Source organism: Trachurus japonicus, chromosome 9, assembly GCF_045865225.1.
Source record: "Trachurus japonicus isolate A0001 chromosome 9, Traja_1.0".
Taxonomy (NCBI): domain Eukaryota; kingdom Metazoa; phylum Chordata; class Actinopteri; order Carangiformes; family Carangidae; genus Trachurus; species Trachurus japonicus.
In genome coordinates this window covers 2561098-2576677 of record NC_140915.1, presented here as the reverse complement: position 1 = coordinate 2576677, position 15580 = coordinate 2561098, and the positions used below count along the sequence as shown (strand labels likewise).

The 15580-nt window shown below is 43.8% G+C and overlaps 1 protein-coding gene across 1 annotated transcript in view; it reads left to right on the top strand.

The window, feature by feature from the left end:
• LOC146980516 (uncharacterized) overlaps positions 1-15229 on the top strand; it is a 528771-nt gene extending 513542 nt beyond the window's left edge. The window contains 1 exon segment of the mRNA XM_085787979.1: positions 13273-15229. Coding sequence (XP_085644105.1) covers positions 13273-15207 — 1935 coding nt within the window. The 3' untranslated portion in view covers positions 15208-15229.
• Positions 15230-15580: the final 351 nt, after the last annotated feature.

The following is a 15580-nucleotide window of genomic DNA, read 5'->3' as shown; positions in this document are numbered from 1 at the left end:
GCACTACTGTTATTGTGTGGATTTTTACCTATAGTTAGGGCCAGCGGGCAATCGCACCCGGGCACTGGTTTATTTTTTTCCCCAACAGTCTATGAAATAGCTTGCAGGGTAACCAGAGCCCGTGGCGGAAGCCCGGGCACTTACTGTTATTGTGTGGATTTTTTCGCATTAGTTCCATTATTTTTCCACTTCCGGCCAGATTTCCTATTCGCGTACTAGTTCCTGCAACTCGAAGAGTTGCAGGAAACATATTATATATCAAAAACGTGCGTCTTGATCGTGGATCGCTGTGCTATTACTTTTCTCAACAGCCTTACGAATTTATTCGCGACGTAGTCGCGGAAAAACTGCGGCAAAAATTCTTGCATGTAAGTCCAAATGGGAACGGGCGGAAACAAAAAAGAGCGAAAAAGACCAATCATTGGAGTTTAACAAACGTCTAGCAGCTCAGGCAAAACTTTCACCTAGAGGACTCCATTTAAACTTTAAACAGTAGAACTACAAGTCTTGTGTTATTTGTCGTATTACTCCACGTTTTGATAAGGTCATAAAAGTTTTTGATCAATCCCTGATCAATGACCATGATCATCTTTTGGAAGAAATTAAGTGAGGGTTTATAATCGCGGTGTGTATTGCATGGTAATGTTGCGTGTCAGAGGTAGAGTGCACTCATCGGTTAGAGTGGGAGAAGACGTGAAAGGAAAACATTCTGTATTTTTTCTGGATAAATTGCCACCACGGCCACAATTATATACACTCTACAGACATAATTTTATTCAGAATTTGTAAGACAAACTTTGTTATCTCTCTCATGTCATGTGACACAAAAACTATCACGAGAGACTTACAGAACTTACAGAATCACGCCTTCTGAGTGCGGCCACGTCTGTCCCTGCTCCTCATTGAGTCCAATACACAATATTTTCTGAGAGGAGCAGAACACGGCCTGATGTTTTAAAACTGCCAGCGTCGCCAAAATATTTACTGTAGAAACACCAAATCGTACCGAAATTTTCAGTAAGTCCTTATGGTCACGTTATCTGTGTTTTGTTCTGATAGGAGTTACCGTTTTCTCATGCTAGGCCTAATTGTGAGGCCGGTTTAGAGGCAGAAAATGGCTGTTTTTCTCCACGTTTCTGCCTGCCTCAGCCTGCGGGGGCCCCTATCGCCGTGGTAACCTCTTTGATCCTCAGGCCAGAGCTCGTTAACTTCATAAACAATCCACCTGGCGCTCGTTTAAATGTTTATAAACACAGACACAGCTAAATCAGACTGACACAGGATGCAGCTACTAACTAACTATGTGTCAAGTCAGTCACACACACACACACAGACTCTAGAGCCAGCTTCATGTGATTACAGTCACACACCCACACACACACCCACACACACACACACACACACACACACACACACACACACCATACACACACACACACACACACACACACAGACTCTAGAGCCAGCTTCATGTGATTACAGTCACACACACACACACACACACACAAACACACACACACCTTCATGTGATTAAAACACAGTTAACGTGCAACAGAATTTAAACTTAAACCATGATTTAATCTGGTTTTAAAGTTAAACCTTGTTGGTGTCACACACACACACACACACACACACACACACACACACACACACACACACACCACCACACACACACACACACACACACACACACACACACACAGTTTAACCTAATGTGGTTACAGCTCCTCCATATCAGTGCTTATAGAAAGATGATCATGTGTCTGTCTGATCAGCTCTGTCTTGCGCTTAAGATCGTGGGTTTGATTCCCATGTTGACAGAGATGGCAAAACCGGCAGTAGCCCCGCGGCCCATTCAAAATTTCCCGAGAGGAAATTTTCTAGTTATTATTAGGGCCACGGGCAATCGCCCCGGGCACTGGTCCCAACAGCTATGAAATAGCTGCAGGGACCAGTGCCCGGGCGAAGCCCGGGCACTACTGTTATTGTGTGGATTTTTTCCTAGTTAGTGTGAATGCAAAAGGCATTCACACTATTGTTATTCAAATCTTTATTCTCTTTTTTTATTCTTACTACTTTCCTCCTTTTTACGGTCTTTAACTAGTCCTTCATACTTTGTGCGATTTCAACAATTCATATATCAAAACGTGCAGCTTTTTTTGAACTTTATCGGCATTACTTTTCTCTTTTTAACTATTTATACTTTTTAAAATATTTAACTTTTTCTGCAAATTTTTTCCCATAGGAATGCATTGAAAATGTCTTCAAACTTTTAAAATCTTCTTACTACTTTGAACCTCTAAAACTTCAGCATACTTTCTCCCACAGACTCCAATTTGTCTTTTAAATTGTAGACAAACTTTTAATCTATTACACATATTACTCAGCTTATTAATATCTTCAACATTTCTGATATGTGGCCGTTTTAAAATCATTAAAATTTTCGACAAAATCCAACTTTATAATGGTTGTGTATTGCGCTTAACGAGCAGGGCTTAGAGTGAGTGACATCATCGTTAGAGTGAGAGGGATCGAAAAAACATCCTGGATTTTTTCTGGATAAATTGCCAGCACGGCCACAAATTAAACTCTAGACACATGATTTCCTCACCGGTTTGTAGCCACACTTGTCGTGTCTCATCTGATGTGCTCAAAACAGCAGACAGACTTACAGAATTGTCTCAATGAGCCTAATTGTCCAGCTAGACCCGCTCCAGTGGCTCATCCACTTCAATATAAAAGTAGGAGCTGATTTTTTTAGAAAAGCAGAAATGCCCCCCTTTTCTACCTTGCGATTCTGAGAAAAGTTTTTGCCCTACAAACATTTAATGCACATCAATGTGCTCAGGAGGGTCTCCTTGCCCAGTAGTCATGGCCACATTCTGATAAGAGTTACGGTTCTCTTTTTCTGGGCTGTTTTCGGAAGCTGCACAGAGCTCAAATCTCTCTGCTCTGCTCTGCTCTGCTCTGTGTGCAGTTGGTCCAGCTGTAGCGGCCAGCTCGTTATCATGTCTATTAATAGAACAGGTCAGGTGCAGCCTGGCCGCTCGTTAAGATGTTTTTAAACACAGCCCCACACACACACATGATAAACCAGACTGACAGAGGATGTCCACGCACAAACACAGGCATCACACTCACACAGACAGACACACACAGACACTCACACACAGTCACACATGCACACATACACAAACAGACAAACAGACACAACACAACACTGTTCCACACAGTAAAATGTAAGCATGGTAGTCGCCATGGTAACTTCTGAGGGCAGGCTGCCACGCAGGTGTAATCAATCAGATCATTAGGGAGAGAGGAGTTCTGTGGCGCTTATCAACAGTTTTACTTTCTGCACATGTACACACAGACAGAGAGACCGTCAGACTCACACACCCAGACACACACACAGGTTTTCAGCTCAAATTCATCAGCCTCTCAATTACTTTATACTTTTGATGTAAACATCTCCAACAATTTATATTTTTTCTCATGAATTTAAGTTCAGACGTTTAGTCTTTCCAACTCTATTAATAGTAGTACAATTACAGGTGGAGCCTGGGATATAGGATGCAGCTTTTAACATGTGTCAAATCTATCTATCTATCTATCTATCTATCTATCTATCTATCTATCTATCTATCTATCTATCTATCTATCTATCTATCTATCTACATCTATCTATGTATCTATGTATCTCTTCAAACCCTTTGTCTCCTTTTTTCACTTTTTCTTTCCTTCTTTTACTCCTTCATTTGTATTTTACATAACTTATTTCTATATTTCCCTCTCCATCCATCCATCCATCCATCTACTTCGTTCTATCTATCATCCCCCTCTCTCTTTTTCTTCTTTCTTTCTTTCTTTCTTCTACCCCATTTATTTTTACTTCTTTGTTTCTTTCTACTCCTTTTCTCTTTCTTTGTTTCTACCCCATTTCTTTCTTTCTACCGCTCTCCGTATATCTCTCTCTTTCATTTATCCACCCCAATTTCTTTCCTTCTTTCTTAGTACCCCTCTGTCTCTTTCATTCATTCTCTATTCTCTTTATCTTCTATCTTTCTGTTTTTCTTTCCTTTGTCTTTCTCTATCTACCCTTCTCTCTGTGTCTTTTTCTTTCTTTCTGTTCTTTCTTTCTGTTCTTTCTTTCTTTCTTTCTTTCTTTCTTTCTTTCTTTCTTTCTTTCTTTCTTTCTTTCTCCATCTACCCTTCCCGTTTTCTTTCTTTCCTTCTGTCCTTTTCTTTTTTCTCTCTTGTTCCAATCTTTTTCTTTCTTTCTTTCTTTCTACTCCTTTTCTCTTTCTTTGTTTCTACCCCATTTCTTTCTTTCTTTCTTTCTTTCTTTCTTTCTTTCTTTCTTTCTTTCTACCGCTCTCTGTATATCTCTCTCTTTCATTTATCCACCCCAATTTCTTTACTTCTTTCTTACTACCCCTCTGTCTCTTTCATTCATTCTCTATTCTCTTTATCTTCTATTATTTTGTTTTTCTTACCTTTTTCTTTCTCTATCTACCCTTCTCTCTGTGTCTTTTTCTTTCTTTCTGTCCTTTTGTTCTTTCTTTCTTTCTTTCTCCATCTACCCTTCCGATTTTCTTTCTTTCCTTCTGTCCTTTTCTTTTTTCTCTCTTCTTTCTGTCTTTCTTTCTGTCTTTCTTCTTCTTTCTTTCTTTCTTTCTTTCTTTCTTTCTTTCTTTCTTTCTTTCTTCAGCTCATTTAGCATTGTTTCAACAATTTCTTCAGCTCATTCAGCATTGCGTACAGCATTCACACCATTTCCATTCTTGGAAATGTTTTTTCTAGTTTTTATTATTTTTCATCTTCCGGACGATTTTCGATGCGCTACTAGTCCTGCAACTCGAAGAGTTGCAGGACAAATTATATATCAAAACGTGCGTCCTGATCGGGATCGGTGTGCTATTACTTTTCTCAACAGTTTACGAATTTTTCGCGACGTAGTCGCGAAAAACTGCGCAAAAATTTTGCATGTAAGTCAATGGGACGGACGGAAAAAAAAGACCGAAAAAGACCAATCATTGGAGTTTAACAAAAGTCTACTGCTCAGGCATACTTTCACCTAGAGACTCCATTTAAACTTTAAACAGTAGACACAAGTCTTGTGTATTGTCGCATTACTCCACGTTTTGATACGTCATATAGTTTTTGATCAATCCCTGATCAATGACAATGATCATTTTTGGAGAAATTATGAGATTATAATGGGTGTGTATTGCATAGAATGTTCGTGTCAGAGTGCGTGACATCATCGGTTAGAGTGGGAGAGAGTGAAGAAACATTCTGTATTTTTTCTGGATAAATTGCCACCACGGCCACAATTTACACTCTACAGACATAATTTTTTCAGAATTTGTAAGACAAACTTGTTATCTCTCATGTCATGTGCTCAAAATATCAGAGAGACTTACAGAACTTACAGAATCAGCCTCTGAGTGCGGCCACGTCTGTCTCTGCTCCTCATTGAGTCCAATACAAATATTTTCTGAGAGGAGCAGAACGGCCTGATGTTTTAAAACTGCCAGCGTCGCCAAAATATTTACTGTAGAAAACACCAAATCGTACCGAAATTTTCAGTAAGTCCTTAAGCAACGTTGATCTGTGTTTTGTTCTGATAGGAGTTACCGTTTTGTCATGCTAAGCCTAATTGTGAGGCCGGTTTAGAGGCAGAAAATGGCTGTTTTTCTCCACGTTTCTGTCTGTCTCAGCCTGCGGGGGCCCCTATCGCCGTGGTAACCTCTTTGATCCTCTGGCCAGGGCTCGTTAACTTACATAAACAATCCACCTGGCGCTCGTTTAAATGTTTATAAACACAGACACAGCTAAATCAGAACTGACACAGGATGCAGCTACTAACTAACTATGTGTCAAGTCAGTCACACACAAACACACAGACTCTAGAGCCAGCTTCATGTGATTACAGTCACACACCACACACACACACACACACACACACACCACACACACACACACACACACAGACTCTCGAGCCAGCTTCATGTGATTACAGTCACACACACACACACACACAAACACACACACACACACCTTCATGTGATTAAAACACAGTTAACGAGCAACAGAATTTAAACTTAAACCATGATTTTAATCTGGTTTTAAAGTTAAACCTTGTTGGTGTCACACACACACACACAGACACACACACAGACACACACACACACACACACACACACACACACACACACACACACACACAGTTAACCTAATGTGGTTACAGCTCCTCCATATCAGTGCTTATAGAAAGATGATCATGTGTCTGTCTGATCAGCTCTGTCTTGACCTTAAGATCGTGGGTTTGATTCCCATGTTGACAGAGATGGCACAACCCGCAGTAGCTCCCGTGGCCCATTCAAAATTTCCCGAGAGGAAATTTTCTAGTTATTATTTTTCCACTTCCGGCCAGATTTCGATGTGCTACTAGTCCTGCAACTCGAAGAGTTGCAGGACATATTATATATCAAAACGTGCGTCTTGATCGGGATCGCTGTGCTATTACTTTTCTCAACAGTTTACGAATTTTTCGCGACGTAGTCGCGAAAAACTGCGCAAAAATTTTGCATGTAAGTCAATGGGACGGGCGAAAAAAAAAGACCGAAAAAGACCAATCATTGGAGTTTAACAAAAGTCTACTGCTCAGGCATACTTTCACCTAGAGACTCCATTTAAACTTTAAACAGTAGACACAAGTCTTGTGTATTGTCGTATTACTCCACGTTTTGATAGGTCATATAGTTTTTGATCAATCCCTGATCAATGACCATGATCATTTTTGGAGAAATTATGAGTTTATAATGGGTGTGTATTGCATGGAATGTTCGTGTCAGAGTGCGTGACATCATCGGTTAGAGTGGGAGAGAGTGAAGAAACATTCTGTATTTTTTCTGGATAAATTGCCACCACGGCCACAATTTACACTCTACAGACATAATTTTTTCAGAATTTGTAAGACAAACTTGTTATCTCTCATGTCATGTGCTCAAAATATCAGAGAGACTTACAGAACTTACAGAATCAGCCTCTGAGTGCGGCCACGTCTGTCCCTGCTCCTCATTGAGTCCAATACAAATATTTTCTGAGAGGAGCAGAACGGCCCAGTGTTTTAAAACTGCCAGCGTCGCCAAAATATTTACTGTAGAAACACCAAATCGTACCGAAATTTTCAGTAAGTCCTTAGAGCAACATTGATCTGTGTTTTGTTCTGATAGGAGTTACCGTTTTGTCATGCTAAGCCTAATTGTGAGGCCGGTTTAGAGGCAGAAAATGGCTGTTTTTCTCCACGTTTCTGTCTGTCTCAGCCTGCGGGGGCCCCTATCGCCGTGGTAACCTCTTTGATCCTCAGGCCAGAGCTCGTTAACTTCATAAACAATCCACCTGGCGCTCGTTTAAATGTTTATAAACACAGACACAGCTAAATCAGACTGACACAGGATGCAGCTACTAACTAACTATGTGTCAAGTCAGTCACACACACACACACAGACTCTAGAGCCAGCTTCATGTGATTACAGTTACACACACACACACACACACACACACACACACACACACACACACACACACACACACAGTTAACCTAATGTGGTTACAGCTCCTCCATATCAGTGCTTATAGAAAGATGATCATGTGTCTGTCTGATCAGCTCTGTCTTGACCTTAAGATCGTGGGTTTGATTCCCATGTTGACAGAGATGGCACAACCCGCAGTAGCTCCCGTGGCCCATTCAAAATTTCCCGAGAGGAAATTTTCTAGTTTTATGATATTGTATTTGTTATTTATATGGGAATTAAATATATTGCCATGGCTTATCATTTTAATTTACTACTTCATTTCTACCTAGGCCTATCTTCAATTCTGTGAGATGTTTCCTCTCATCACAGAAAGCTGAGCAGTTCATGCTCATTTTCTAATCCATTCATAGTCAAAGCAGTAATGGGGGATGCTTGGAGGGGGTAATGTTCTGGAGCAGGTGTGAATGTTCAGAGTGTAGGGTGTGGTGGTAAGTTGGGGGTGCATGCATACCTGCCTTTTAGGATGCTAATCACAGTAATAGGTTAGCCAGACAGTGTTGTGTGACTGGTGAAATGTGTGAATGTGTAAACACTTTATATTTTACTAAATTCCCCTACCACCCCAACTTTTCCTGCAGGTAATCTACAAGCTAATAAGCATGTGTAGGATTTATACATAGGTAAACATTTGTTTCACATTTATTTTTTCCATTTCAGAAGGACAGATCCTTGATACAGTGTGCTGGACGTGAGTGCTATCATCCAAAATGGATAATGTGATGTGGACATGATGTTAGATGACACTGATGCAAGTGATGCAGAGTCAGGTGACAATACCTGTGGACAAGTGGACAAGTTAACCGCAAGGCAAGGCAAGGCAAGGCAAGGCAAGGCAAGGCAAGGCAAGGCAAGGCAAGGCAAGGCAAGGCAAGGCAAGGCAATGTGCTTTACATAAAGACAGAACATTAAAAAAAAGAAGCATAAGACAGAATAAAAACAAACAAAACACTGAAAACATAGTTAAAAGCAAGAGCAAATAAAAGTAAAATAAAAATAAAATAGATAAAGTTTTAAGTTCTCAGCTATAAGGACACGAAAAGAGAAATGTTTTTAACCTGGATTTAAAAGTGCTGACAGTTGGGGCTGATCTCAGGTCTGCTGGTAGTTTGTTCCAGTTGTTGCAGCATAACAGCTAAATGCTGCTTCACCATGTCTGGTCTGAACTCTGAGCTCCACTATCTGACCTGAGTCACTAGATCTCAGAGCTCTACTGGGTTTAGACTCTACTGACATGTCATTCATGTATTCTGGACCTAAACCATTCAGTGATTTGTAAAAAACAACAAGCTGGACAAAGACACAACATTCTTTATACAACTGGTAGTACTTATGGCCAAATTTCATATCCACAAAAAAAATGGACAGAATCAAAACCCAGCCTGGATCATTTCACACAAGAAATTCTCCAATATGCAACTACAATAAAAGACATTAAAAATAAAAAAGCTATGAAAACGAACTGTATTTTTGAAAGATTTAACATAGCCCCTCTTTAAGAACTTTTTACTAGGTAAATGGATTCTTCCAAATCTGGCAATGTTTATTTGTATTTATTTATTTATTTAATTTTTATTTGTAATGTCATTATTTGTATTGTTATTGTCATTTTTGTTTCCTTTTACATTATCCCCCTGTCTGCTTTGTCCACCTCTATCTCTCTGTATAATGCATAATGCTATGTTATGTGTTTAGATAATTATGTTATGCTTACAATAAAGCACAAAAAAAAAAAAATTCAGTGATTTGTAAACCAGTAGCAGGCACTTATTGCCCAGTCAATGTGGACATTGAGTCCTGACCGAAAAAACACACCATGCTCGCGAGAATACAAGGGAAAACAGATGGCCCTCTCCTCAGCTCCAGACTCACTCGTCTTCCAGTGACGACGCTCTGGCCAATCAGGGGAAGGCAGTCGGCTGACGTCACGTTTAGGGCTGGGGCGTTACCAAAGAAGTAGCAGGTAGCAGGTGGGAGGGGCTGGAGGAGGAGAAGAGGATAAAAGCGAGTAGAGCCGTGCTGTACCGTACTGAGCCAGTGGAAAGGCACCATGAGGAGGTCCCGTCTGACCAGGACCAGGATGAAGGAGGAGAACCTGGACCGGGAGATTAGCGACCTGGATCAGAACACGACCGGAATTAAGGAGGAGAACCAGCACCAGGACTACAACATAGTAAAGGAGGAGAACCAGGACCAGACTGGGACTACGGGGGAGGAGCAGCACGCGGTCCACCAGGACAAGGAGCCCTCCGGTCCGTCCGGTTCACGTCCACAGGTCTGTGTTTCTGTTTTCAGTGGGAGCGAGTCAAGAGATGAAGCTAACAGCTGTTAGCTGCTAACTCTACTTTTTGTGGTTCACTAAAAAGTCTAAAACCTAACCTGCCTACTTTAGTTCCTGCTGTAGCGCTGTTACATCACTTTATTTAAGCAATATCACACGAGAGGTCGTGCTGTTGTACTGTATATATCAGCACAGCTGTGATTCGGTCAGATAATCCCACCGTGCTGATATACAGTACAACAGCACAACCTCCAGTGTGATATTGCTTTTATACAACAGTGCTACGAGCGCATTTTAGAACAGTAATAAACTACAAGAGATTATGATTTGTTTGTTTATTTAATCATTTATTTGGCTCCGCCAACAGAAATAGTTCTGCAACTGGAAGGGAGAGAAGGCTGTTGCCAGGCAACACATAAACATTAAACTAGCTAGCTACTAGCTACCAGCTTTTCCACCGAGCTGCTTCCAGTGCTGGTTCTGGTTCTGGTTCTGAGCCCGTGTCTGATCAGCACCGGAGCAACAGGACCAGCGTGAAGACACAGGGACGTTATCGATACCGTATTACATTTGTTTATCTGCTATGTAATCAATATAAACACAGTTGAAGCTAAGTAGCTGAGCTACGTGGCTAACAACAGCTAACGCTAATATCAAAACTCATCACCGTCAAAACGTAGTTGCCCCCGCGGCGATTCTTTTTTCCAGCCGAGTAGAGTAGAGATTTATCTCCAATTAGACTGACCGGGTCAGGTCCAGGTTTTAATGTTCAGGTCCGTTTCTAACTGTAGTAGCAGCAGAGAGATGGGGCAGCTCCTGTATGGGGAGCCTGGCTCTGACTTAGCTCCTGTCCAGCTGAACAGCGGAGTGATAACGTCCGTAAAAAGTCGCAGTGCTGTTATACTGTATATCAGCACTCATGGAACGTCTCTTGTCCAATCAAATTGCTCGGTTGGGACCGGTCGGAACTAACTGTTGTATAATAAATTTTATACAACAGTTAGTTCCGACCGGTCCCAACCGAGCAATTTGATTGGACAAGAGACGTAGCACTGCGACTTTTTACGGACATTATCACTCCGCTGTTCAGCTGGACAGGAGCTAAGTCAGAGCCAGGCTCCTCATACAGGAGCTGCTCCATCTCTCTGCTGCTACTACAGTTAGAAACGGACCTGAACATTAAAACCTGGACCTGACCTGGTCCGTCTAATTGGAGATAAATCTCTACTAAACCCGACTGGAAAAAAATCGCCGCGGGAGCAACTACGTTTTGACGGCGATGTGTTTTGATATTAGCGTTAGCTGTTGTTAGCCACGTAGCTCAGCTACTTAGCTTCAACTGTGTTTATATTGATTACATAGCAGATAAACAGATGTAATACGGTATCGATAACGTCTCTGTGTCTTCACGCTGGTCCTGTTGCTCCGGTGCTGATCAGACACGGGCTCAGAACCAGAACCAGCACTGGAAGCAGCTCGGTGGAGAAGCTTGTAGCTAATAGCAAGCATAGACTGTAAAAAGAATGGACGTAGCGTCCGTGACGTCACCCATTGGTTTGGGGGAGTCTGTTTTGTGCCGCTACTACGGGGGTTTGAACCACGCCATGTTGGATTCTACTTGCCATATTTGGAGCGGTGCGGCCGTTGGCCGGCCGAGAGCCCGCCCACTGGCCTCGTAGCAGCGGTCGCCGGACCTGTCACTCAACGGTTCTGCGCCCTGATTGGCCAGAACTTTAAACCTAATAATAGTAAAACGGTAGAGTTTTTAAAAAATTCACCCCCCTCAGAGTGTGTGCGGGGGTAGAAACTATCGATTCAGACCAAAAAAATAAAATGTACCAGGCTGTAAATATGTTTTTTTAAGCTGTAAAATCGGCTATTTTAACATGGGGCTCAATTGGAGTTGCTCCCTTCTGGAGCCAGCCCCCAGCGACAGCCGAGGGGATTGCAGTTTTTTGAATGCGGAAGTGAGCTTCACTTCTCAGACCGACAACTGCCCCCTTGGTAGCAAGCTAGTTTAATGTTTATGTGTTGCCTGGCAACAGCCTTGTCTCCCTTCCAGTTGCGGAACTATTTCTGTTGGCGGAGCCAAATAAATGATTAATTAAACAAACAAATCATAATCTCTTGTAGTTTATTACTGTTCTAAAATGCGCTCGTAGCACTGTTGTATAAAAGCAATATCACACTGGAGGTCGTGCTGTTGTACCGTATATCAGCACGGTGGGATTATCTGCGGCTAATTAAATTTCCCCGCATGTTTTTTAGAGGGTTACCGCCGGCCGGCTTTTTGGGAGATAAATGCTGGTCTCATTGATGAAGTCTAACAATTGTGGCCGCCGCATTGTTTGAACGAAAGGTGAAGCTGCATTAGACAGAAGAAAGGTGCTGCCTTGGTGCTCTGTAGCCTACGTACATAAATTACCAATTACCATTAATCAATCAATCAATTACATTTACATTTTCCAACTGTAAACTTGCAGCAACTGCTGAATGTAACTGCAACAGTCCACTGTGAAAATGAAAAATATAATTGCGTAGCCTCTAACACTGGCCAATCATTCGCCATTCTCATCCTCCATCCCCCTCCCTCATGCCCATCTCCTCGTCGTTATCAAGCGGGCGGGATATTCAGTGTTTGGGGTAAGACCAAGCTCGGTGTGTGTGTCTGTGTGTCTCAGACGTTTGATTGACGGATGACGGATCCAATATCACTGGCCATAGTGGAATCAAATTCATTTTTCTTTTCTGTGCACCCTTAAAGCAGTACTAAAGAACTTTCAGTTTTGGTTGAGTTTGGCGGTGCCTGTGGACCAAAGCGGTAGTGTTTTGCCTGAAGGAAGACTCCATTTCCCATGAACACTAGCGTGAAGCCCTGTAAATATCCTGCATTAAAATTAACAGAAGACATCAAAACTAAGTTTCTGTTTCCAGTGGATCATTTCAAAGTGAAAACACAAACATAATCCATTGCTAAAGTGCCGTTTTGCCTGTTCCCTCCTTGTTGTGACTCGCAAAAGTGAAAGTAAAGTGAGAGCCGGGTTCCTACCATGCTCCTCAAAGTTGCTTAGTGCCAGAGAAAGAGATACAGACCCCCTCAGGCCACGACAGAGGTGTCATTCAACTTGTTGTAGGTCAATGTATCATCACAAAAGTTATGAAAATATTTTATGAAGGTTGAAAAGTTCCTTAGTGCTGGTTTAATGAAGAATTTAAAAAGGAAAACAAATGTCCATCCATCATCCATCATTTATTCATTCTCTCTCTCCCTGTCTGTTGCCATAGAAACAGGACCACACCAAGGTGAAACCACACAGCTGTAATGGGTGTGGGAACACGTTCAGGACCTCAGTTCATCTGAACGCTCACCGCCGGCAGCGCCAATGTGGAAAGACGGCGTACAGGTGCGAGCAGTGTGGGAAGGGGTTCGCTACCTCCAGACAATTAACGGCCCACCGGCGCGTCCACGCCGGAGAGAAGCCGTACAGTTGTGAGCAGTGTGGCGCCGCCTTCAGAAGGGCGTACACCCTGAAAATTCACCAGTGGATCCACACCGGAGAGAAGCCGTACAGCTGCGAGCAGTGTGGGAAGGGGTTCGCTAACTCCTCAAATTTAAGGGTCCACCGGCGCGTCCACACCAGAGAGAAGCCGTACAGCTGCGAGCAGTGTGGGAAGGGGTTCGCTACCTCCAGACAATTAATGGTCCACCAGCACGTCCACACCAGAGAGAAGCCGTACAGCTGTGAGCAGTGTGGCGCCGCCTTCACAAGGGCGTACACCCTGAAAATTCACCAGCGGATCCACACCAGAGAGAAGCCGTACAGCTGCGAACAGTGTGGGAAGGCGTTCGCTAACGCCGGACATTTAGCAGTCCACCGGCGCATCCACACCGGAGAGAAGCCGTACAGCTGCGAGCAGTGTGGGAAGGGGTTCGCTAGCTCCTCAAATTTAAGGACCCACCAGCGCGTCCACACCAGAGAGAGGCCGTACGGCTGCGAACAGTGCGGAAAGGCTTTCGCTCGCTTCTCAAATTTAATGACCCACCGGCGCATCCACACTGGAGAGAAACCATACAGCTGTGAGCAGTGTGGGAAGGGGTTCACTCAACCCGGAGCGTTAACAGTCCATCGGCGCGTCCACACCGGAGAAAAGCTCTACAGCTGTGAGCAGTGTGGGAAGGCGTTCGCTACCTCCAGAAGGTTAACGATCCATCGGCGCATCCACACCGGAGAGAAGCCGTACAACTGCGAGCAGTGCAGAAAGGCCTTCGCTAGCTCCTCAACTTTAAGGGTCCACCGGCGCATCCACTCGGGAGAGAAGCCGTACAGCTGTGAGCAGTGTGGGAAGGCGTTCGCTACCTCCAGACAGTTAATGGCCCACCAGCGTGTCCACAACAGAGAGAGGCCGTACAGCTGTGAGCAGTGTGGGAAGGGGTTCGCTACCTCCAGAGAGTTAACGATCCATCGGCGCGTCCACACTGGAGAGAGGCCATACAGCTGCGAGCAGTGTGGGAAGGCGTTCACTCAATCCGGAGCGTTAACAGCCCATCGGCGTGTCCACACCGGAGAAAAGCTCTACAGCTGTGAGCAGTGTGGGAGGGCGTTCACTCACTCCGGAGCGTTAACAGTCCATCGGCGGCGTGTCCACACCGGAGAGAGGCCGTTCAGCTGCAACCACTGCGAGAAGGCGTTCGCTACCTCCGGACATTTAACGGCCCACCAGCGCGGTCACACCGGAGAGAAGCCGTTCAGCTGTGAGCAGTGTGGGAAGGCGTTCGCTACCTCCAAAGAGTTAACGATCCATCAGCGCTACCACACCGGAGAGAAGCCGTACAGCTGCGAGCAGTGTGGGAAGGGGTTTGTTACCTCCGGACAATTAACGGCTCACCGGCGCATCCACACTGGAGAGAAGCCGTACAGCTGCGAGCAGTGTGGGAAGGGGTTCAAGAGCTCCGGACAGTTAACGATCCATCGGCGCATCCACACCGGAGAGAAGCCGTACAGCTGCGAACAGTGCGGAAAGGCCTACGCTAGCTCCGGAAATTTAACGGCCCACCGGCGCATCCACACCGGAGAGAAGCCGTACAGCTGCGAGCAGTGTGGGAAGGCGTTCGCTACCTCCAAAGAGTTAACGATCCATCAGCGCATCCACACCGGAGAGAGGCCGTACGTGTGTGGGCAGTGTGGGAAGGGGTTCACTACCTTAGGAAAATTAACGGCCCACCAACGTGTCCACACCAGAGAAAAACCATACGTGTGTGGGCAGTGTGGAAAGGCCTTCAGCCAGTCCAACAACCTGAAGAAACACCAGCAGCTCCACAGCAGCTAGAGGACGGGGCGGTCCGGTCCTACACCTGAGCAACTAACGATTATTTTCATCATTGATTAGCCTGTTGATATGTAAATGATTCATCGATTTGTTGTTTGGTCAATAAAATGTTTTTAAAAAATGTTGAAAAATGTCAGTGTTTCCCAAACCACCAGATGACGTCCCCAAACCTAACCCTAACCCGCAGGTTATAAGAGGTTTACCGCCGGCTGGTTAAATTCTTTATAGGAGATAAATGTTGGTCTCATTGATGAAATCTAACAATTGTAGCAGTCACATTAGTTTGTTTGAATGAAAAGTGAAGCTTCATGTGTGTATTGGACAGCAGAGCAGCGCTGCCTGGGGCTCTGTACAGAAATCACCACATTCACAT